This window comes from Typopeltis vanoorti, chromosome 9 (genome assembly GCF_054136105.1).
Source record: "Typopeltis vanoorti isolate ZY-2024b chromosome 9, IOZ_Tvanoo_1.0, whole genome shotgun sequence".
Classification (NCBI taxonomy): Eukaryota; Metazoa; Arthropoda; class Arachnida; order Uropygi; family Thelyphonidae; genus Typopeltis; species Typopeltis vanoorti.
In genome coordinates, this window is record NC_143557.1 from 44412338 (window position 1) to 44436228 (window position 23891).

Sequence of the window (23891 nt, forward strand, 5' to 3'; positions counted from 1 at the left end):
GGAAAATATTAGAAGAATGCGGAATACCTTATAAATTTATCAACATTATTAAGAATATGTATGATGGCAGCAAGTCTTGTGTGGAAGTAGATGGAAAACTTAGACTTCTTTATCATTGAAACTGGAGTTAGGCAGGGTTGTGTGTTATCTGGTCTATTATTTATAATATTAATTGATTGGATTATGAAAAACTCAATTAATCATCAAAAGAGAGGAATACGTTGGGACTTTACATCCACACTGGAAGACTTTGATTTTGCTGATGACATAGTGCTTATGTCCTCCAAGTTAAATGACTCACAGCTAAAAACTGATGTCTTTGCTCGCTGCACAGAAACTGTGGGTCTACATATAAACAAGAAGAAAACCAAGGTCATGCGAATAAATAAGAAATTAAGTTAAAAAATGAAACAATTGAAGATGTTGGTATTTTTACATACCTTGGATCAGTAATAAATAAACAAGGTGGCACTGACAAAGACGTTTTATAAAGAATTACTAAAGCACAAAATTGTTTCAGGTCACTAAACAAATTATGGAAAGCATCAAATATTACAGTTAAAGTGAAAATTAATGTCTATAAATCTGTTGTGCGAGCAATACTGCTATATATATGTATATATCTCTGAAACTTGAAAACTTATGAAAGCACATAGTAATAAATTGGACATTTTTTAAAACAAGTGTTTAAGAAGAATTTTAAATATCTTCTGGCCAAATACAATTATTAATGAGGAACTTTTAAAGAAAACCTTCTCCAAGTCAATAGATGAGGAGATTTGCATAAGAAGATGGAAATGGACCGGACATGTTCTTCACATGGGGATAAACAGAATTCCCCAAGTACCACTGAGTTGGGCTCCAGAAGGAAGACGTTCTAGAGGTCGTCCAAAATTAACTTGGAGAAGAATGATGGAATCCGAAATGAAGGAGGCAGGATGGGCGAGTTTATTCAGTCACGTGCTTAATATTTCTGATCCAATGACCATCATTCTGTAAAAATAATCATAATTTACAATTATGAATCTTTACAAATGTTTCTATATTCTAATATATCATTAGTTTTTGTTTTGTAACACATATATCGGCACTTGCGATTGTGCCCATTATTGATATTATTATTGTCAAAATGAAATATAAACGATTTGAAAATTGACATACTTACTGGATCTCGATAGTTGTGTTAATTTCAAATTAACACAACTTTCAAATGAAGACATTCTGTTTGCACTAACGAGACTTGTCAGCTATTAACGTAACTTCTTGCTTGCATTTACATGGAGTGCGCATTCTCGCCGAGGAGTTTGATGGGTGATTGACAGATGACAGAGAGAGTGCGTTCAGTATTGGGGGGAATGAGGAAAACAAGTAGAGAGCTAGGGAAATTTGAGAACGGCAGCCGGAGAATATTGTTCTTAGGAAGTTTTTAAGTTTTACGTGACAGTTGGGAGAACATTAATAGAAGATTCTAAAAAGGAATCGTCGAACTGTGAGTCTTTAAACTGGAAGAGTTGAGAATGTTAACAACTATTTAGTAAATAAAAGAAGATATTGTAGTTGATATTCTAATTGAATGTTCAAGGAAATGCTGAATGGAAAGTTTCATCTTCTGTCTTAAGGACACCGGATTACTATTGAAAAAGCAATTGGTGAAATTTGAAGCTGTAAAGTGGCTTAACATGAAGAACTCAACTTAGATATGTTATTTATGAAGTAGTAGAAGAAACTTCTTTCTCTACTACAAAGATTAGTAAATTATTCATCAAATCATCAAATAGAACTGCAAGAGGTGAGAATATTTATACTTCAGTAAGACAGGAGGTATAATATTGTATGTTACATAAGGGAGATATAAAATGGATCCCAATGAAAAGAAGAAAATTTTACATTTTCGGAAAGGGCCTAACAAAGAAACTGACTCTGAACATTATTGTTGTTGTGAAAACTAGGTGTTTAGTCTGGTAGATATGATTAAGTATATGTCAAACAATCCAGTAATAGAATGAATCAGAGAATGAATCATTTTAATATTTTTGGCTAAGAAAATCTCAAGTGTTGATTTATTTTCTATAGAAGGCCTTGGATCCAGTTAATTTTGTAGTTATGTAATTTTATTTAAATGTATAATGTTTTAGTTTCATTAAATGTGTATTTTTTTTATTTAACCTTGAGTCAGTGATTTTCCAGATTCTAAAAGAAATAGTTAAGTCATTGCACCATCAGAATTAAATCCTTGTGTAATTAGTAAACACTTGGAGTAAAATTCTCTTTAACAGAGATATAGCACAAATGGCGCAGCTGATTACAGAAATGAATAATAAATAACAATTCCACTATACACTCAGTAAACTGGGATAGATCTGAAATTATTTACAAATGCTATGATGAACTTGAAAGAAAAATCTTAGAATCAACAGAATTGCACTAAATCCTGTTCACCTTAATCTCGACCTCTGCTATTCAGCTATGGTGGTTTCAAGACCACGTCCTTGTGCACAAGAACAACAACTCAGCTAGTCTGTAAATCCATTCTGATGCGAACAATCCATTAATAATTTAGAACTTTAGTGATGTACCAAAGTAATGTTTTTTTTTGTGTATCTCTTTTTTCTTCTGTGTACTATGCACATGATGAAGTCTTCTAGAAATTTCTAATTGAACATTTGGCTGTATAGTCATATAAGTGATTTTCCTTAAAACATGTCCAATAGCTGTGAAAACCTATTATATGAAGTGTGTGAGTGATGATTTAACCCTTCAGTCATGTCTGATTCTTGATAACTTTTGTAGGCAAGTGTTCTTGCTATAAAGTGTTTCTGATGAGATTTTTACAGGATAGTTCACTATTGCTTTCCCCAACCCCCTGCATATTTATCTGGGCTTAGGATCAGCATATAGCAGACAAATCAGACCTTTGGCTGGGTCATAAGTATTCATGGCTGTAAATCCATGTGTGTTCATGGAGCCGGTTTGCCTGTTCTTGGGGACGAAAAACCTGAGTTTCTGGTTGAAAAAAAACTCGCCTTTAGTCGAAAGAAGACCAGATAAAGGTTCCTCATGTCATGGATGGAAATCAAACCCAGCTCTTTCCGACTGAAGAGCTTCATCTATACTGACTGAGCTACGGAGGCCTACACACAGCTAATTCTCTTTTAAATGATTTCAAAATAACACGATTTAGAAAACAAAAGCGATTTTATTTTTACATGGTATATTTTGATTTAACACAGTTCAAATGGTGCTTATTTTTAAAATTTCTGTTTGAATTCAGTTCTGTTAAAAAGGGTATTTCCATTATAATTATCGTTTCCTAGAATGGTACATAAGTATATGTACTTGAATTTTGGGGACCCCTGCAATGTTTTAAATATCAAGGATTATTCTATGCTACAGAATGTAGACAATTGTGGCGACAACAAAAATATCAGTTTTTGTAATTATGATTTCCCCGAAATTAAGCTGACAAATGATCCATTATATTCACTTGCTGTTGGTTCCTGGAAGCAGAAGGGTGCTATGCTGATTCCTTGAAGTTAAGTTGGTCTGTTATGGGAGACCTGCCTATATAAAGCTGCTCGGAAGGAGTTAAGATGTTTGCTAAACAATCATTTCTTGTTTACAGTTCGAAATGTTTACATGTCTTGTGTTTTGTTTGTGCAAGAGTTATACAAGTATGTATTAAATTTTGAAGTTTTGTATGTGTAATATCAGATTAGTAAAATTAATTATTGATTATTTTCAGATATTTTCATAACATTACCCCATTAATCACAATGTCAGATAATTCAGTTAGGCAGAAGAAGAAAAGAAGCTATTTCTTTAGAAACTAAGATCCAAATTTTAGATCATTTAGCAGCTGGAGAGGGTTCAGCATCCTTAGGGAAATATTTTGGATTGAACAAAAGTTGAGAAAGATTAAGAAAAATGAAGAGGCCATTAGAAAATCTGTTCTTTATGGAACAAAATTAGGTGTAAGTCATCATCGTATATGAGAGACATTATAAAAGTGAAGGCGGAAAAGGCCCTAGTGATGTGGATGGAAAATTGCTCATGAAAAGGAATACCTTTAGAGGGAAATGTCATCAAACAGAAAGCTTTACGGTTGTACAAACAGGTTCGGGAAAAGGAGCCAACAACATGAAACAACAGTTGTGATTTTTCTGTAAGCAGAGGTTGGCTTACAAAATTTCTCAAAAGATAATAATGTAGCTTCATAATGTAAAAGAAAAAGCTGCAGATGAGCCAGCAGCTAGGGAATTTCTTTCAAAACTATCCAAAATTATTGAACTGTATAGAACTAATATAGCGAAATTGCAAAAAAGTGTTGGTGGCTTTAAAGCACTAAGGATCTTGTGATACTATTATTTTGCAGCAATGCTTCAATAGATCATGAAACCATTACTCATTAATCAATTCCTAAGACTGCGGGCAATAAAAGGTGTGGATTTTAGCACACGTTACCAGTATACTGGAAGGCAAACAAAAAAGGTTTAGTTACAAAAGAAATTTTTAATGAATGGTTCCATCAATGTTTTGCTCCATAAGTTAAACACTGTTTGATCGAAAAAATCCGGACTTTTAAGTTTTATTGATTATAGTCAATGCACCTGGCCATCCTGTTTTAGAACACATGAATGTGGAATTTTGTATTCTGCTACTTAATACAACTACTAGACCAGGGTGTGATTGCTACAAGAAGACCATTCCAATACATTTTGGATAAACTAGATAAGGATAATTTAGTGACAGTTATTGATGTGTGGAAGAAATTTTCTACTTTGGATTGCATCCAGCTCGTTAAGTTGGTGTTATCAGAATTGATACGATATGAAGCGATATGAAGAATTATACAAAGATCTAGTAAAAACAGGATCTCAACAATTAATGACAGAATTCTTGGTAAAAAAAATCAACCTTCAGAATTATTGGAAATTAGTGGCCAAAGTGTTTCAAGTAGTGGAAGTGATTTAATTCCAGTCTCACACAAAGGAATGTGGCTACTGTCAGAAAGTGATGGTGAATAAAATTTAACCAATAACCATATGCACGGGTGTATTTGGGCCTTTTCGAATTTCTTTTTATTAGTGACACACCATTTTTTTTAAGCAAGAAACATATGTATATAGTTTAAATAAGTATTTAAAATAAAAAATATTCCATTAAAATTAAATAGTTTTATTCAAATGTTTTGTTTGAAAATAACTTATTGCTCGTATTGGATTTTCCCGTCTGCAACCATTCTATTTTTTTCATATGCAATGTATTCTTTCTTACATGGTTTTTTCTGTGTAAATGGAGAATTGTGTGTGTGTGTGTGTGTGTGTACACACATACAGAGTAATTAAAATTAAACTATTTCTGTTTAAGACCTTATGGAGTATTTGGATCACCGGATGATGTTCTACAAGGCCTTAGAGATACTTTAATTTTGATTACTCTGTAATAAATTAATCTTATTCCAGTGTTCTTCCTCATAAGTTCTTAGTTACCTACTCATGAACCAGCAAAGTCTACAAACATATATATATATATATATGTATGCTTGTAGATCTTGCCGGCCTGGTTGGTCAAGTGGTTAGGCTGTGGGTTCGAATCCCGCCGTGCGTATGGATGTTTGTGATTGTCTGTGAAATACTGTTGGTGGGCGGTAGATGGCGTTGGTGTAGTTGTGGTTCGTTGTAGTTAGCGAATTGAGTAGCGAAGACAGGGAGATTTAAAGTAGGTACCCTCCCTCGATGGGTCTTTTGACTTCCTGGAGGTGTCGAGCAATAATATACATCCACACACACACACACACACACACATATATAGATATATAGTTGAATTAACATTCATACCACATAATTTAAATTTTTATCAGTATACAAGTTAAGTCTGCATACTAGTTAAACTTACTTTACTTAATCTTTTCCTCTTCTACCTTTTTTACGGTGTCGAGGTTTCTTGTACTTTGCAACCCCAACCACAACTCGAGGATAAGGTGGTTAGCCCTGTACCTCCTGGTGTGTCCTATGTCTGTATATGCGTGTGTTTATTGGGCCGGTTTGCCTGTTCTGGGGGACGAAGAACCCGAGTTTCCAGGTGGGATAAAAAAAAACCTACCTCCGTATGAGATCACCTAACTCACCTTTCATTGACATACTAGTTAATAATAAAAAAAAAAAAAAAAAACAGTAAAAAGTTTTTCTAATTGACAGCAAAGCACAAGATGAAACATGAGACAAAAAATAATCCCTGCATATAAGTATTTTAATTCAGAAACTTCAGGGGAGGGGGTGCAGTTATACAAATTCTGTTTTATGTTTTAAGAATTAGGCCACAATATATTCTTGAACTATTAGTTTAAACAGAGTATCAGTGTCTATTCAGGTGAAATATTCTTATCAACCAACTAAAATAAATAAATATATATATATATATATAAAATTAATAACAGTCATCTCTCACTTCAGCAGATACCTAGATATCTGCTACACTGAACCTCTTTTAGCATAGTATTGTGCCCATCAGGAATAGCACTTTTCAAAAAATAAATCAATAAAATAGATTTTATTTTATTTATGTTTTAGAAGATCCTGATATTATCCAAGATCCTTGAGCAATCAGAAAGTTAGGCAGCAAAGAGATAGCATGTACTTATTTATCAAAGTAGAGAAATACAGTTGACTCGATATAGCAAACACTGTTTTTTCATTATAACAAACTACTGAAATGTTCCACAGATTGTCTTTTAGACACAGGCTATTATAAATGAAATTCATTATAACAAGAACTTTATGCAGTCCCTACAAGTTAGTGACTGGGCATTGACTAAATTTGACTTTTCTGATGGAAATAATCAAGGATATTGCATAAAGCGTGCAGCAGAAACATGCACTAAAGGTTAGTCCCACTTGGGCATAACCTTTGGTCCACAACCAGTAGGCTCAGCAGCTTTTGGCCATTTCAAAACTGAATTTAGATTTTTTTTGGAGTTATTAGACACTTCAGCATAGGTCGACTGCAGTGATGGAGTTTGGGTCTTAAGCGCCTCTTGTGATACACTGAATTTTTTTTCTTGCATGGCCCTTTGACACACTTGAAGAACACTGGCTTGGATAGTAGTGAAATTTTTTGTGTAGGAATGGGGATATGAAAGCTTGCATTCTGGTAAAAATTGTTTGTTATATGATCTGAGTAAGTGTTCAGAGTCATGGAGAATGGAAAGTATAAGTCAGATCACATATAGGAAAAAAATAGAAGTCATGAAGATTTTCCCATTTGGTATCTTTGTAATGTCAGAAGATACAAGATAGAAAGGCTGGGTTAAGGATTTGAAATGAAAGTAATTAATTTAGTGCTGGTGTAATATAAGGATTTTAATAATGATAAACAACATGGTGTCTATTCAGAAAGTTCTGCGACTTCGTTTATTTAAAACAGGCATGTCAAACACGTGGGCCACATGAGGTCCGCTGACAAGTAACATACGGCCTGCCAAACTTTGTAACCAGTATGGTTATTTAACTTTTGACAACACCGATTTAAATAAACATATTTAAAAAAAATTGACATTTCCACTTAAGACTATTTTATATGCCAAACTACTCTGCTATTTCTAAAGGAAATAATGTTCTATTTGTCATTTCAAAAAATCTTGTTACACCACTGCATAAATACCGAATTTTAACGAGCAAGTCTACGTACGTGGCTACATCCGCTGACCACAACAATTGGAAGCTAGCCATTAGCAATTTTCAAGTCATAAGAAAGTGTAGTGTTTTATTTATAAATAATAAAGAATTTATAAAAATAATGTCATAATAAATTTAGTTTAATCCTTTATCCAAGTGTAAGCAAATAAAGTTTGTGCCTGAAGTATCATCAGGACTGAGGCAACTCGTAGCAAAGGTGGACCAAGCTCTCGTCACTCCTTGTCTCAGTATCTTCCATAATGCAAAGCACATCTCCTTGCGGACATGTATAATGCTATGCATTAAGGGAAGGGCCACTACATAGACCGGTTTCAACCTTTATTGAGGTCTCATCAGTGGGAGCCAGACCCAGAAGTGGTGATACTAAGGCAGAAGCAATGGAGAGGTCATATTTACTTATACGAGTTGCCAAAAGGTGTACCACCTTATTATTAAATTACTCTGGATTTAGAGAAAGATATTAGAAGTTTATTTTCCACTTGGTTAGACTATAATAAATTTAGTTTAATCCTTTATCCAAGTGTAAGCAAACAAAGTTTGCGCCTGAAGTATCTTCAGGACTGAGGCAACTCGTAGTAAAGGTGGACCAAGCTCTCATCACTCCTTGTCTCGGTATCTCCCATAATGCAAAGCACATCTCCTTGTGGAGATGTATAATGCTATGTATTAAGGGAAGGGCCACTATCCAGACTGGTTTTGACCTTTATTGAGGTCTCGCCAGTGGGAGCCACACCCAGAAGTGGTGATACTGAGACGAGGAGTGACGAGAGCTTGGTCCACATTTACTATGAGTTGTCTCAGTCCTGGAGATACTTCAGGCGCAAACTTTGTTTGATTACACTTGGATAAAGGATTAAACTGAATTCATTATAGTCTAACCAAGTGGAAAATAAACTTCCAAAAATAATGTCGAAACCTTCAACCAGTATGAGTAAAAAATTATTAATTGAAGAAGAACGTAGTTTTCAAGAAAAATGGGAGTTACAAAATTTTTATATTCAACGGGGGAAAAAATAAAATGATGCCCTATATGTAGAAACTCTATTGCAGTTTGCAAAGAATATAATATTAAAAGGCATTATGATAAAATCATAAAGAAAACTATGACAAATGTGTTGCGAAACTTCATGAAGATGAATTGTCAGAATTAAAGTTGACACTTCAAAATCAACAGTGTATTTACCAAACCTATTGAAGATAATATAGCTACGGTAAGAACCAGTTATTTGTTATCACATTTAATTGCAAGCAAATCAGAACCATTCACTGAAGGGGAATTTATTCATGAATGTATTATTAAAGCAGTTGAAGTGTTGTGTCCTGATCAATTAAAGAAATGTAAAAATACAATATAAGCTTATCTCGAAATACCATTGCTAGCAGAATTGATGATATAGCTGGGAACTTAAGGAATCAACTAAAATCAATAATTCCAACATTTGAGACCTATTATGGTCTCAAATGTTGGAATTATTGACGAAAGTACAGATGTACGGGATATCACTCAGCTGGCTGTTTTTATTCGTGGATGTGATATGAACTTAAAAGTAAGTGAACTTCTAGAAATTATTCCTATGTACGATACAACCACTGGAGTTGATATTTTTGACACCCTTATGGAAGTTTTGAATGAATACAATTTACCGTTAAAAAAGCTATAAATTTAAAAGAAAAATGCAAAGAACAAGGTAGTAATAACTTTCAAGATTTTCATTGCATTATTCATCAGGAAACACTAGGCCCCAAAGTTTTAAATATTGGACATGTCCTAAAAAATGTGTAAAATTGTAAATTATATTCGTGCACGTGGATTTAATCATCGCCAATTTAGTAACTTTCTAGAAGATATAGAAAGTGAATATAGCGATCTATCTTATTATATAGAAATATACATGAACCATCAAATTATGGGTGTGGGATGCCAGTTGTCATACAGTTTGAGGGTCTTCTTCAATCGAAGTGCAACTGTTTTTAAACCCTTTGAGCCACTTGAACACTTTCTAGTTATAAAGTTTTAAAGTGATTCTTCAAATTGCTGGACGAAATTACCATTTTTTTAGAATTGAAAAATTATGTATGTGAAATATTAAAGTATCAATGGATAAAGGACCTGGCTTTTTCAGTTGACATTATAAGTCAATTTACAAGTAGTTACCATGTTATTTGATATTAACATTTTCAAACAGAAATTATTACTTTGGCAAAAACAAATTCAAAAAGAAAATTTATCCCATTTTGAATGTTGTCAATCATTATTACAAAAATCACTGAAATTGAAATTTTCAGAATATGCCAATCAAATGAAGTTATTAGAAAATTAATTCGAAAGAAGATTTTTAGATTTTAAGAAATATGAAAATCAGTTTTATCCATTTACTTCTATCGATTGATATTGAAACTGTTGATGACAATTTACAGTTGGAATTAATTGAAATTTAGTGCCATTCCATATTGAAACAAAAATATATGGATGTTGGAATTCCAAGTTCTATAATTATTTATCAGTCGATCGATACCCCAATGTATTATGTGCAATTAGGCGTATTCTATCTATGTTCAGTAGCACATATTTATGCAAACAACTATTTTCAACTTTAAAGAATAATAAAACTGCAGAAAGATCAAGATTAACAGACCAGCATAATATTGAAAATAACTACAGCTCAACAAATTCAACCAAATTTTCGTTAATGAAAAACGTCAAGTTTCTTCAAAAAAATGATATGTATACTTTTATTTAAATATCTAATCTTTATATTTTATATGTATTTTTGTAACATGGTTGTATATTGTACTTATATACTCTAATGTTAATATTAAAAAATCTGTTTCCTCTTTATTTTGAGATTTTTTGTCTGTTTTTTTTCTAAATGTACTGTGGCTTGATGTATAATTCTTAATTTGGCTCTTGGAGGTAAAAGAGTTTGACATGCCTGATTTAACACATGTTCAAAAGCTTATGAGCTATAAGAACATATTCTCTTTGAAATATTCTCCTCCTACCTCCATACAGTGTTACCAGTGTTTTTTCCCACTTTTGGAAGCATCTCTGGAACTGTTCCAAAGGAATGGTTCTGAGTTGGTCTGTTTTATTTTAGTTTAATTTTATTTACCTCTTGAAACCTTTGTTCTTTAAGTACATATTTTAGCTTAGGGAATAAAAAGAAATCACAGGGGACCAAATCTGGTGAATAGGTGGATGAAGCACAACTGTGATGTTCTTTAGAGCCAGAAATTCGTGAGTTGAAAGAGCTAAAGTCTCAGAACAAACTTTTCAGCAATCCTCATTTTCAAATCTTTCCATAGAATTTGGTGGCAGGATCCAACTATGATTCCTTTCACAGGCTAGTTCTCAAATAGTAATTGCTGATCATTGATGACCTTTCTGCAAACATGAACTATCAAATTATGGATGTGGGATGCCAATTGTCATACAGATTGAAGGTCATCTTCAATCGAAGTTCAACTGTTTTTAAAACTTTGAGCCACTTGAACACTGAATTGTTTAAGGCATTATCCCCAAAAGCTAAGTTTAATGCAAAGGGACACTCAAAGAAAAAAATTGACATTGGGGCACTCAAAGGAAAAAACTCTTTTTCATTTATCAAAGACTGCCAATGACTGAGGTGACTCAATGACTTTAGGCTTGTTTCATTATGTTACAGTATGTCTATATACAGCATGTCCAATTTATAATAATTGTCCTAAAACTTTGAACAGATATCATATAATGCTGGTGTAAGAAAAATAGTTCCACTATCTTAATAACAACAATTACAACATATTGGAATTATTTTTCTTACACCAGCATTAAGCATAATATTGCTTTTTTCGTTTATATGTATGAAGTGGTGTGATTCTGAATTGGTTATCTTTGATGAGGTGGGAGAGAAATATTCAAATAACTTAGATCATTTTTTCTAAAGATATTTTTTCCTGATTTTGGTGCATTTTTGGTACATGTCATCGTAAACAAAATTAATGTTAGGTTGTCATTACCATAATGAAGAAATGCATACTGTATACAGGGTGTAAAGTTATTACAAACGTGTTGTTGCTGTTTTTTTATTTTATTTTATTTATTTTTATTTGTTTGTTTCATAGCATTTTTTGAACAGTTAACATAGTCCTGGACATGTGACAGTCTTTTTTGTTGTTGTTGTTGTTTAAATGGGAAATTACCTTATGGAATGATTTGAGCAAAAAGAGGGTAATATTGGTCTTTGAGTGTATGAGATTCATTGGCAATAGTTTCTTTGTTTTTCTATGAAAGATGCAAATTTGTAAATTTGCATATTTCACTTAACTTAATAATTACATAAAATAATAGAAGTATCACTGTGAGCATCTTTCCAAATTTATAACTATTTGCAAAATATTGAACTTAATACATAGGGCCCCTTGTTGATATCAGTGGAATTAAAATTTTTACTAATCTGTTTACTTTGCAGCCTTTCCTACTTAGATCATGATGACATTTATATTTTTGATATTTTTATAATAGGTCTAAATGTACTGCGAAATATCAATGCTTTTGATACCCCAGAAGAGAGATATAAGAAATTGAAAGAGGTACGCAACTGTATTTGTGTCTTATTAATCAGTTTTAATAAGCTGAAGGTATATAAACATACACATTGTTCCTGTTAAGTAATGAGACAGATAACAATTATTTTATCAAAACAAAGAACTATATTTGGAATTGTCAATTACAGATTCAAAATAATCTTCCTCCAACTCCACAGAATGTTTACATCTGTCATGCAGGTGTTCGAAGGCACAGTGGAAGTTCTGAACAGGAACCTCCTTCATTGTCTAGGTCACACCATTATGGATGTCCTCAATGTCACTGAAATGCTCCACTTTCAAGAGGCACACTTCATCTTTGGTGAGAGGAAAAAGTTGCAGGAGCCAAATCTGTTATTGTATTATGATAATAATATTATATTATTACGTTCAATCACACACATTGATTTTGAAGCCAGAAACTGCTTCAACCTCACTCTCTTCTTCCAGAGAGATGTTCAATGCCATTCCATGCTCTGGCGTTTCGTTTCCAGATCAAACTGAAAACACTAACATTCATCACCATCAACAATTCTTTGCAACACATCACGATCTTGATCAACTGCATGGACGAAATTTTGATGGTATGCAACCCAGTGCTCTCTCTCTCTCTGCACAAACCTTGAACAAATCTAGTGGTTATTTGCCTGTTATGGACAACAATTTCCCTAGCTTTCACCACATTTTCATTTGTCCGTGCAGAAATTGGCCGTCCACAGTGTAGTTCATTCTCCAGGGACTTCCTCCCCTCTTTAAATGTTGAAAACCAGCAGAACACCTGTGCACTTCTCAGTCATCATGGCAAACTTTTTTTTAGGTCTTGGTACACTTATGTAGCAGTTTTTCCTAATTTACAATAAAATTTTTTGACAGCTCTTTTCTTCTTCTTTCTCTATGCCTTATCCCGTGTTAAATGGGATCGGCATTCCCATCTTTTATCTTCTTCCAGATTCTCTGGCCCAGCGCATCTTCCCGACTCCATCCTTTCTCCCTAAGATCCTCTGCCACCTTATCCCTCCATCTGAGTTTGGGCTTGCCGCTTTTCCTCCTTCCTTCCACCTCCGTACGCTCTACTCGTTTACCAACATACTCCTCACTCCTTCTCTCTACATAACCGAACCACCTTAGCCTGCTTTCTTGCGCCTTCTTACCAATCAGTCCCACCTTGATCGTCCCTCTGATGTAATCATTCCTTATCCTGTCCTCCTTTGTCACACCACTCATCCATCTCAACATCCGCATCTCTGCCACCTCCATCTTCCTCTCCTGTGCCTGTTATAGGCCATGTCTCCGTGCCATGGAGCATCGCCAGCCTCACAACCATCTTATACAGCTTTCCTTTCATCTTACAACTCGCTCTCTTATTCCACAGGATCTCTCTTCCTCCAGTTCATCCAGCCGCATGTTATTTGGAGCTGTATTTCCTCATCCAGGTCACCATTCCTCTCAACGACCGACCCGAGGTACTTGAATTTCTTCCCTGAAGAAAACATCTCTTTTCTCCTAGACGTAAAACTTACTTCATTACTAACTTAATATCTACAATTTTCCTCCAAATCAATCTGTTACCTGTCAAGACTTAAACATTATCAGATATTATATTTCTGTCTTTAGAGGGGAGGGTGCCTAAGGATCAAACCTGTATAACCGAGAGGAGACTACCACATTGCCTTCAAAGGAATGCGGAGAACCAACCAGGGCTTCTAACCTAATGTCCACTCACATACTCTTATTTCGACAGTCAGCACACGAAAACTGTTGGGCCACCGCACTTGAAAGTTGCACCTGTGATTATAACACACTAGCAGTTAAAACTATAAACATTTGTCACTTTTATTGAAAGGGCTATCCTGTAAAAAATCAATGTCATTACTTATCAGGAACACTATGTACAAGTGCAGCATATGTGTTCTGTATTATATATATATATATAAAAAAAATAGGGGTGCTTAAGGGTCAAAGCTGTATAACTGAGAGTAGACCTCCACATAGCCTTTAAAGGAATACAGAGAACCGACCAGGGCTTCTGACCTAATGTCCAATCCTCACCTTCTCGTGGTGCACCCTGTTGGGTATCTACTTGGATACTGAACGGACGAGGATGGGCTGGCAATTTGGGATTTAGCCGACCAAATTGTATTCTTATTGGTTAAACCAAAATAATGACTGATGGTACAACATGACAAAATTTCATGCCGGCTGGGGCGTCACCCAGTTAAACAAGGTCCCCGTTGTTTTTGCCAGGGAACCAGTGCAAACAGCGAAAAGTCAGCTACTGGAACAAATTTGAAAATAAACTACAACTCAACATCACCAGAGTTAAAGATCGGTACTATCAACGTAAGAAGCCTGAATGGCAAAGAAATAAAGCTAGCTTATTAATTAGATAAGTACCAGATCGACATAATAGGGGTGACTGAAACAAAAAAGACCAAAACTGGTGAGATTTTTCTGAGCAATAAATACAAAATGTTATATTCAGGCAATGACAAGCAAGGAAAAGAAGGAGTAGCCATAGTATTCAACACAAAATACGAGGCTAATCTTCTTGAATAGCAGTCAGTCTCAAGTAGAGTAATGTGGGAAAATATGAGAATGGGGAACTGGACAATGAGACTTATTTGTGCCTATGGTCCCACAGAAGGTTCTACTAAGGGTAGAAGTGGAGCAATTTTTTGAGGCTTTAGAAAAAGCAACTGACACAATGAAAAATGAAAAGTTGGTCCTTGTCGGGGATCTAAATAGCAGAGTAGGAAATGATTGTGAGACATACAAAAATATTTTGGGAAAATTTGGAGAAAAGAGCAAAGCCAATAATAATGGCAAATATCTGTTGGATTTCTGCTCAGGACATGGACTAGTTATTACTAACACCATGTTCCAACATAAAAATGTGCACAAATTCACATGGAGAGAAGAGGCTAGGATTAAGAAAATTCTCATTGACTATGTTATTGTTGATAGTGATGTTTTCTTCCTGGTGCAGGACACCAGAGTGTACAGAGGATTTGAAATTGGAAGTGATCACTATTTAGTCTTGAGCAGGATAAAATTGAATTTCATATTGAAAAGAATAACATGTAAGAAAGTTTTAAAGCGAATAAAAGTTGAGCAGCTCTCAGATGTGAGCTGTAGACTAAAATACACAAAGATTATTGAAGAAAAAATGAAAGAGTTTGAGAACAGGAATCAAACCTTGGAGATTCAGTGGCAAACTCTGAAGAAAACATTGATTCTGCCAGAGAGGCATGTGGTGAGGTTGTCTGTAAGGATAAAAAAATCAGAACTCCCTGGTGGACACAGGAAGTTAAAGAGGCAGTGAAGGAAAAGAAGAAAGCATACCAAAAGTTCCTGTCAAATAAGTCAGCTTGTGCTCTTAGAGAATATAGAGACAAATGCAAGAATGCTAAACACTGTGTAAAACTAGCTAAACAAAAGTCATGGGAGGACTTTGGCAAGAATATAGAAAATAAATATCAAGAAGGTGGCAAAATATTATTCTGGAGGTTGTTGAAGAAGCTTAAGAATGGAGGAAAGAGTGCTGTAAAAGGAATTAGAGATGATAAAGGTGATATGAAAACGGGAGAAAAAGATATCCTTGAAGTATGGAGTAATTACTTTGAAAAACTGCTAAATGAAACAAGCAGTGATGACAGCACAGTGGTAAAAAACACTGACCAGGCATGCAGTCAGGAATACATATCCATACTTGAAGTAGAAAAAGCCATCAAAGGCTTGAAATGTGGAAAGGCAGCAGGAGTAGATGATATTCGACCAGAAATGCTGAATGGTGGTGTGAGAGTCTTACAGTGGCTGCACTACATAGTTCAGAAGGCCTGGACAGAGGGACGAATTCCCAATGATTGGAGTAGAGCTCTCATAGTACCCATATATAAAAAAATAAAAATGCATGTGAGAATTACAGAGGTATTTCCCTACTGAGTGTTCCTGGCAAGATCTATGAAAGTATACTTGAGAAACGGTTGGGAAGAATTGTGGAAGAAAATCTTGGTGAAGAACAAGCTGGATTCAGGCCAAATAGAGGCTGTCGGGATCAGATCTTCACTTTACAACAAATAGTCGAGAAGGCATGGGAATATAACAAAGATCTGTATTTGAGTTTTGTTGATCTGGAAAAGGCATATCACAAGGTGCCAAGAGAGAAGCTATTCAATACGCTGCAGTTATATGGTGTCAATGGGGCATTATATCAAGCAATACTTAGTCTTTATTTGAGTTGTAAGTCAGCAGTTAGAATTGAAGGAAGATGGTTTAATGTTAAATCTGGTGTGAGACAAGGATGTACATTATCCCCTCTGTTATTCATTATCTATATGGATCACATTATGAAGGAAAGTGGTATTAAACATGATATCAAAATTGGAGATGTTAATATCAGCTCTTTGCTTTATGCTGATGATGTTATACTTCTAAATAAATCCACTAATATATATGATATGGTATGAAGGTCAGCAATAAAAAGACAAAGACAATGAAAATAGGCAGAATCATTGAAAATGTCAACTGTGTTGTGAATGGAGAACCTGTGGAACAAGTAAAACATTTCATCTATTTAGGCACGATTTTTACTGAAGATGGTAAATTAAATATAGTAATAGACAACAGCATCAGCAAAGCTGGTATGGTGGGAAGTCAATTGAATAAATTCATATGGAATAAGAGAGAAATTAGTTGGAACACTAAATTAGCTGCATACAAGACAGTGTTGAAACCAGTTTTAACTTATGGATCTGAGAGGTGGGTCAGAAGTAAAACACTTGACCAAAGACTAGAGACCACAGATATGAGAGTCCTGAGAAAGATTATAGGCATGAACAGATGGCATCAATGGCAGTATCATATTAAAAACGAGGAAATTAGGAAAGAACTTGACATTGTCAGCATCCAGGAATGCGTTAGCAGAGCTAATCTCAGGTGGTATGGTCACTTAAACAGAATGGGTGAGGAAAGATTAGCAAAAGAAGTGTTCTGAGCCAGGTTGGCAGCAAAACGACCCAGAGGAAGACCAAGATATAGGTGGATTGATACGGTACAAAGTGCCTTAGACGATAGAAATATAAGATCTGATAATGTTGGAGTCTTGACAAGTAACAGACTGATTTGGAGGAAAATTGTAGATAGGAAATTAATAATGATGTAATTTTTTTCATGTAGAACTGTCATATCCTGTACACCCCTTGAGGGTACATGGCAGCAATTTGATGGTGTTAAAAAAAATTTCATCATCATCATTGACATGTACTCTCAAGGGGTGTACAGGATATGATAGTACTACATAAAAAACTTACTTCATTACTAACTTTCTATCTACAGTTTTCCTCCAAATCAATCCGTTACCTGTCAAGACTTCAACATTATCAGATATTATAGTTATGTCATTAGGGTGGGGGTGAGGGGGTTTCTAAGGATCAAACCTGTATAACTGAGAGGAGACCGCCACATGTCCTTTAAAGGAATGCACAGAACTGACCAGGGCTTCTGACCTAATGTCAGTCTTCACCTTCACGTGGTGCGCCTTGTTAGTTATCTACCTGGATTCCGAACGAACAAGAATGGGCTGGCAATTCAGGATTTAGCTTACCAAATTGTATTCTTATTGGCTTAAATCGCAATATAAAATGATGGTACAACATTGAAGAATTTCATGCCAGCTGGGACGTTATCCAGTTAAACAAGACCCCTGTTGTTTTCGCCAGGGCGAACAGCAAAAAGTCAGCTACTGGAACAAACCCTGAAACACACCCCAACTCAATATCAGCAGAGTTCAAGATCAGTACTATTAACATAAGAAGCCTGAATGGCAAAGAAATGGAGCTTGCTGAGGAATTAGATAAGTACTGGTTGACTGAAACAAAAAGACAAAAACCAGTCAGATCTTTCTGAGCAATAAATACAAAATGTTATAGTCAGGCAATGACAATCAAGGAAAAGGAGTAGCTATAGTATCATCATCATCAACCTCAAAGTCCTACCATGTACCCTCAAGGAGTGTACAGGATATGATAGTACTACATGAAAAATTTACATCATTACTAACTTCCTGTCTACAATTTTCCTCCAAATCAGTCTGTTACCTGTCAAGACTCCAACATTATCAGATCTTATATTTCTGTCTTCTAAGGCACTTTTTACCATATCAATCCAGCTATATCTTGATCTTCCTCTGAATCTTTTTCCTGCCATCCATGCTCTTTGAGCATTGTGTCGAATTCAAATAGTTTAGTTGTGGGCGAGTTTCTTTTGACCAAATTAAGCAATTCAATTTTTCGCATATCACATGGGGAATGAGAAATGTTATTTGCAGAGAGCCAATCCATAAGAACTTGCTTCTTATTAGACCAATTTGGAACTTTGTTTAATCGAATAGAGTGATATGAAGCATTATCAATTATAACAACAGCATTTTTAGGAAGGTTTGGAATCAATTTTTCTTCTGGCCACTTTTTGAAGATCGTAGAATTCATTTGCCCCTGGTAATCTCCAGTAGTTGAATTGGCTTTGTATAGTAAGTTTGAATTCGGTAAAAAACCCATTTCTCCACCTGCACATAAAATTATTATGCGCTGCGAGCCATTTCCTGTTTGGAGCACTCTTCTTCTTTAGACTGCCAACATTTTCCATGAGTTAAATTACTATCAATCCAAGTTTCATCTAGATATACAGTCGGTCTTTTCTCCTCCCTGAAATGTCTTATTGCTCTCAAATACTCCATTCTAGATAAAACAATGTTACTTCGCTCCATGATAAGTTTCCTTTTATTCTGGGACTTTTTAAAACAAAATCCGATTTCATGAATTATTTTCCTTAAAGTTTCTCTTTTCCAAGGAAAATTAATTTTTTCTTTAAGCACAGGAATCAATTTCGGAACAGTAGGCACTCTTTTCTCGACCACGTAAAATTCGTGAATAGTTCTTATAACGTCTACATCAAAATCATTCAAAGCTACTGTTTTGATGGTTTTCTTTCTCTGGCACTTTTTTTAGGAGATTTAAATTTTGGCTTACCTTCACCTTTTGATTCCCTACCAATTCTTTTAACAGATGACCCCAATACGCCTGCAATTGCACTTGGATGTTTTATGACTTGAGAAAGGGGAACAAGGAGACGGCCTTCTGACGATTCTTTTTCGCAGAATGTCAGCACATTATTCAATATTCTTTTGCAAGAGCTACTGAAACGTTTAACAGAACTTGTTGACTGTACTAGATCCATCATACAAATTAATAACAAAAAAAAAAATGCAAAAAAGCGACAACAAAAATCAATCTACTACTAGTACAGCGACAGACAAGAAAGCACGTGATTTCGCATGTTGGTGACCAATTCGTACATCCTTCATTTCTTTCCCCTTCAGTATGAATCTACTATTCTTTGCAAAATGCCAAGGAGAGACCTACAAACGGTGGGCATACTATAGCTGAAATGTTTTACTTGTTCTGTAGATTCTCCATTCACAATGCAGTTGATATTTTCAACTGCCTATTTTCATTGTCTTTGTCTTGTTATTGCTTTCTTCATACCATATCTATTACAACAGTAATTCAATTTAGTCATGGAATCTTACAGACTTGTACTGGATTAATATCAGGTTTAATATCACTTTCCTTCATAATGTGATCCATGTAGATTAAGGCTGTCCAACCTTAGGTAATCCGAGAGCAGCATTGCAAAAAAAAGATTTATCCGAAGGCCGCATCCAGTGCGTATGTAGGAATTTAGTGAGAGCAGCGACACAACTTCGATGCCTGAACAAACAAACAAACAAAGAACATTAATTGCGTACTAATCAGGCGCTCACATTTCCTGTGAGCGCCTGGAGCATGCACATTAGAACAAAATAATGTGAGAACGCTTCTTTGGCACATGTAATATTTGAAAAACACATGGGTATATAATGATGTAAAAACACCAAAAAATAAAAAATAAATAAATAACCAACATCGAGATAATTGATTAGTGATAGAATTGAAATATCTAATACGCATGCGATTCAAAATGTTATTTTATTTTTCACTCATGAAAATCTAAACCCTCAGGCGGGCTGCAAAAAATCGCATGGCAGGCCGCATTTGTGGCCCATGGGCCATGTTTTTGACAGCCTTGATATACATAATGAATAACAGAGGAGGTAATGTTTATCTTTGTCTGACACCAGATTAAACATCAAACCGTCTTCTACTTCAATTCTAACTGCTGACTTACAACCTCAAATAAAGACTAAGTATTGCTTGATATAATGTCCCATTGACATCATACAGGTGTAGTGGCTTGAATAACTTTACTCTTGGCATCTTGTCATATGCGTTTTCCAGATCTACAAAACTTAAATACAGATCTTTGTTATATTCCCATGGTTTCTCAACTATTTGTTGTAAAGTGAAAATCTGATCCTGACAGCCTCTATTTGGCCTGAATCCAGCTTGTTCTTCACCAAGCTTCTCTTCCACAATCCTTATCATGTATACTTGCATAAATTTTACAAGGAACACTTAGTAGGGGAATATGTCTAATTCTCACATTCCGTTTTATTTCCTTTTTTTGTATGGTTACTATGAGAGCTCTGCTCCAGTCATCTGGAATTCATCTCTCTGTCCAGGCCTTCTGAACTATGCAGTGCAACCAGTGTAAGACTTTTATACCTCCTTACTTGAGCATTTCTTGTCGAATATCATGTACTCCAGCTGCCTTTCCAAATTTCAGGTTTTTGATAGGTTTTTTATGGATATGTATTCCTGATTGCGTGTCTGTTGAGTGTTTTTTACCACTGTGCTGTCATCACTGCTTGTTTCATTTAGCAATTTTTCAAAGTAATTACTCCATACATCAAGGATATCTTTTTCTCCAGTTTTCACATCACCTTTATCATCTCTTATTCCTTTTACTGCACTCTTTCCTCCATTCCTAAGCTTCTTCAACAACCTCCAGAATATTTTGCCACCTTCTTGATATTTATTTTCTATGTTCTTGCCAAAGTCCTCCCATGACTTCTGTTTAGCTAATTGTACATAGTGTTTAGCTTTCTTACATTTGTCTCTGTATTCTCTAAGAGCACAAGCTGACTTATTTGCCAGGAACTTTTGATATGCTTTCTTCTTTTCCTTCACTGCCTCTTTAACTTCCTGTGTCTATCTACCATGGAGTTCTGATGTTTCTATCTTTCCAGACAACCTCACCTTCTGCCTCTCTGGCAGAATCAATTTATGTTTTCTTCAGGATTTGCCACTGAATCTCCAAGGTTTGGTTCCTTGTTTTAAACTCTTTCCTATATATAGATAATTTAAAGGAAACATGAAATGTGTTTACACAATAAAGATATTGGATTATTTTTATTTTCTGATTTAAGAGGATGATCTGTTTTAAAAATTGTTTAAAATTTGCATGTGGCTATGTTTTTTCAAAGATTATCTGGTTGTCTTTATTATTTACATTTTTTCATCTATCGCCTAAAAGTTGACCACCTTTAGACTCTAAATAAAACATGAGGATGCCCTTATTTTTAGGTTATAAAATTTTAGATTATTAATTATTATTATAGATATAGAGATTCACACATGGAAGTGGTTTCTATATTAACTTGATATTATTTTTGTCCCTTATCCCACAGGGTGCCACAAAATTTCAGCTTATTCAGTTTGGTCTGAGTACATTCTGCTATGATGCCAAGCAAGATGTGTGAGTAATGAAATTTATTATGTGTGCTGTTTCATATTTTCAAAAACAAACAAAAAAAAAAGTGGGTGGGACTTTTTAAAAATTTTTTTTGTAAAAATATAATTCAAACTACTCATTTTAGTTGTAATTCTTGTGTAGCCTAAATATTTCCTGGACTGGTTGTGTGAGGAAGTAGTGTTTCTGTAAAATTCAATGCAGTGTAAATTTTTCCATTTGTTATTGCATCGACTTTTACAGGGGGTAACATCCAAAATTCACAAAAGTAAACTTGTAATTTTCTTTGTAAATAACACTAAAAGCCCATGTATTAAAATCGAGGAATTAGCATGATAAATTGTATAAATAGAAGATATATGAATATGTTAAGTTCAAGGGCAATGCCGTAGAAATCAGAAATATATTGTAATTGTCTATGTAAGTAATACCAAAAGCCCATGTATTAAAACCCAGAGGAATTAACATACTAAATTGTATATACAGAAAATATCTTAAAATGTTAAGTTGAAGAGCAATGTCTTTGAAATCGGAAATATATTAATGTTAGCATTTAGTATAGAGTGAAAAGGAAACCTATTGTATCCAAAGCCAGTCCGATACCACCTTCAAGGTCAATGATAAAAGGGTGGTATACATTAGATGCAGTTCCACTATTCTGTAAAAAGGATTTAGTGTGCACTTAGGAGAACTAGAAGTCTGCGTTAAAGGTGAAGAGAGATTGCGTGGGAATGTACAGGGGTCTCAAACCTTCGTCCAGGGTCCCGCGAAAAACCAAATATAAGGCATCATAGAAATAGGATGGTGATCAACACTAGGAGAATTGACACCAGGAGAAAAGGAGGAGAGGACGAGTCGATCCATGGATTTCATCAAATCCGGATGAGGTGGTGGAGGGAAGCCACCGGAGGTGAAAACTTATAGAGGGAATAGTGGCGCAGCACCAGAAACAATAGGCCTCGATCGTCTGACCCTTCGCCTGATTGTCTATAACTCCGGGAAATCGTGCTCCAGGTTCTGCGAACCATTCCAGAGGAGACAACAGTGTCCATGAAACCTCTAAGTGATAGCCCAAGACCTGGTACAAAAAGGAAGCCAGGTAATCTGTGAAGAAAAATATGAACAAGTGCACTATACTTATAAAGAATCTTGAGTTTATTTTTAATGTAAATTTGTCTATGTTATTAAAGACTGTTTTAGAAGGACTTATAAATTTATGGAGTTACTATATATAGTACAATGAGAATAGTTTGCATAAAGAGAAGTTTATATAAAGTGAAGGCTGGAATTTATAGTATAGTTAACAAGGCATGATAATTCTTATAATGTAAATGGGCTGATAGTTTTTCTTTAAATTGCTTAATGATTTGTATTATGTTGCATGTTTAAGTAAATGTTCTAAAGGAAGTTTTCCTCTAAAGTGTTAAACTTGAGTCGAGTAAGGAGTAGTAATTCATTAGTGTGTAAATTGTATGATTGTTTCAGTACAAATAAACATGTTTGTTTTATTTACAAAGAGTGCCTCCTGATCTTTTATGCAATGCACTGTTTCCAACTAAACACGATCCTGTGAGCGGGGAGTTTACAAATAGGTACGAATTGAAGTTAAGTGTTAGCCATGACTCTGAAATATTATTAAGAAGAGCCTTAAGATAGAAAGCAAACTTTACTAGAAGTATTGATATTTCTTATACCACAAGGACCTGGTGGCGCAGTCGTTATATAAAAAATAAATTTCTAGTGATCCTCCAGTATAAGGAAAAGAATACTGAAGGTAGGGAAAGGATACTAAGGTTAATAGAGTACATGAAAGGATTAGATAAAGTTAAAAGGGTGAATAAATAAGGTTAATGAAGAATAGAGATATAGAAGAAATAAATCGCAGTACAGAAGAAAATGGTAAATTAAATATAGAAGTAAAGTAAAGAGAGTAAAGATAGAAAT

General features: G+C 34.7%; 1 protein-coding gene across 2 annotated transcripts in view; it reads left to right on the top strand.

Annotated features, from left to right (window-relative positions):
• The window catches only part of LOC150103011 (poly(A)-specific ribonuclease PARN-like), a 322707-nt gene that overhangs the window by 22193 nt on the left and 276623 nt on the right, over positions 1-23891 (top strand). For both annotated transcript variants that reach the window (XM_090397872.1, XM_090397871.1), the window contains exons 3-4: positions 12199-12266; positions 21886-21953. In XM_090397872.1, the coding sequence (XP_090253998.1) occupies positions 12199-12266; positions 21886-21953 (136 nt within the window). The remainder of the gene's footprint in view (positions 1-12198; positions 12267-21885; positions 21954-23891) is intronic.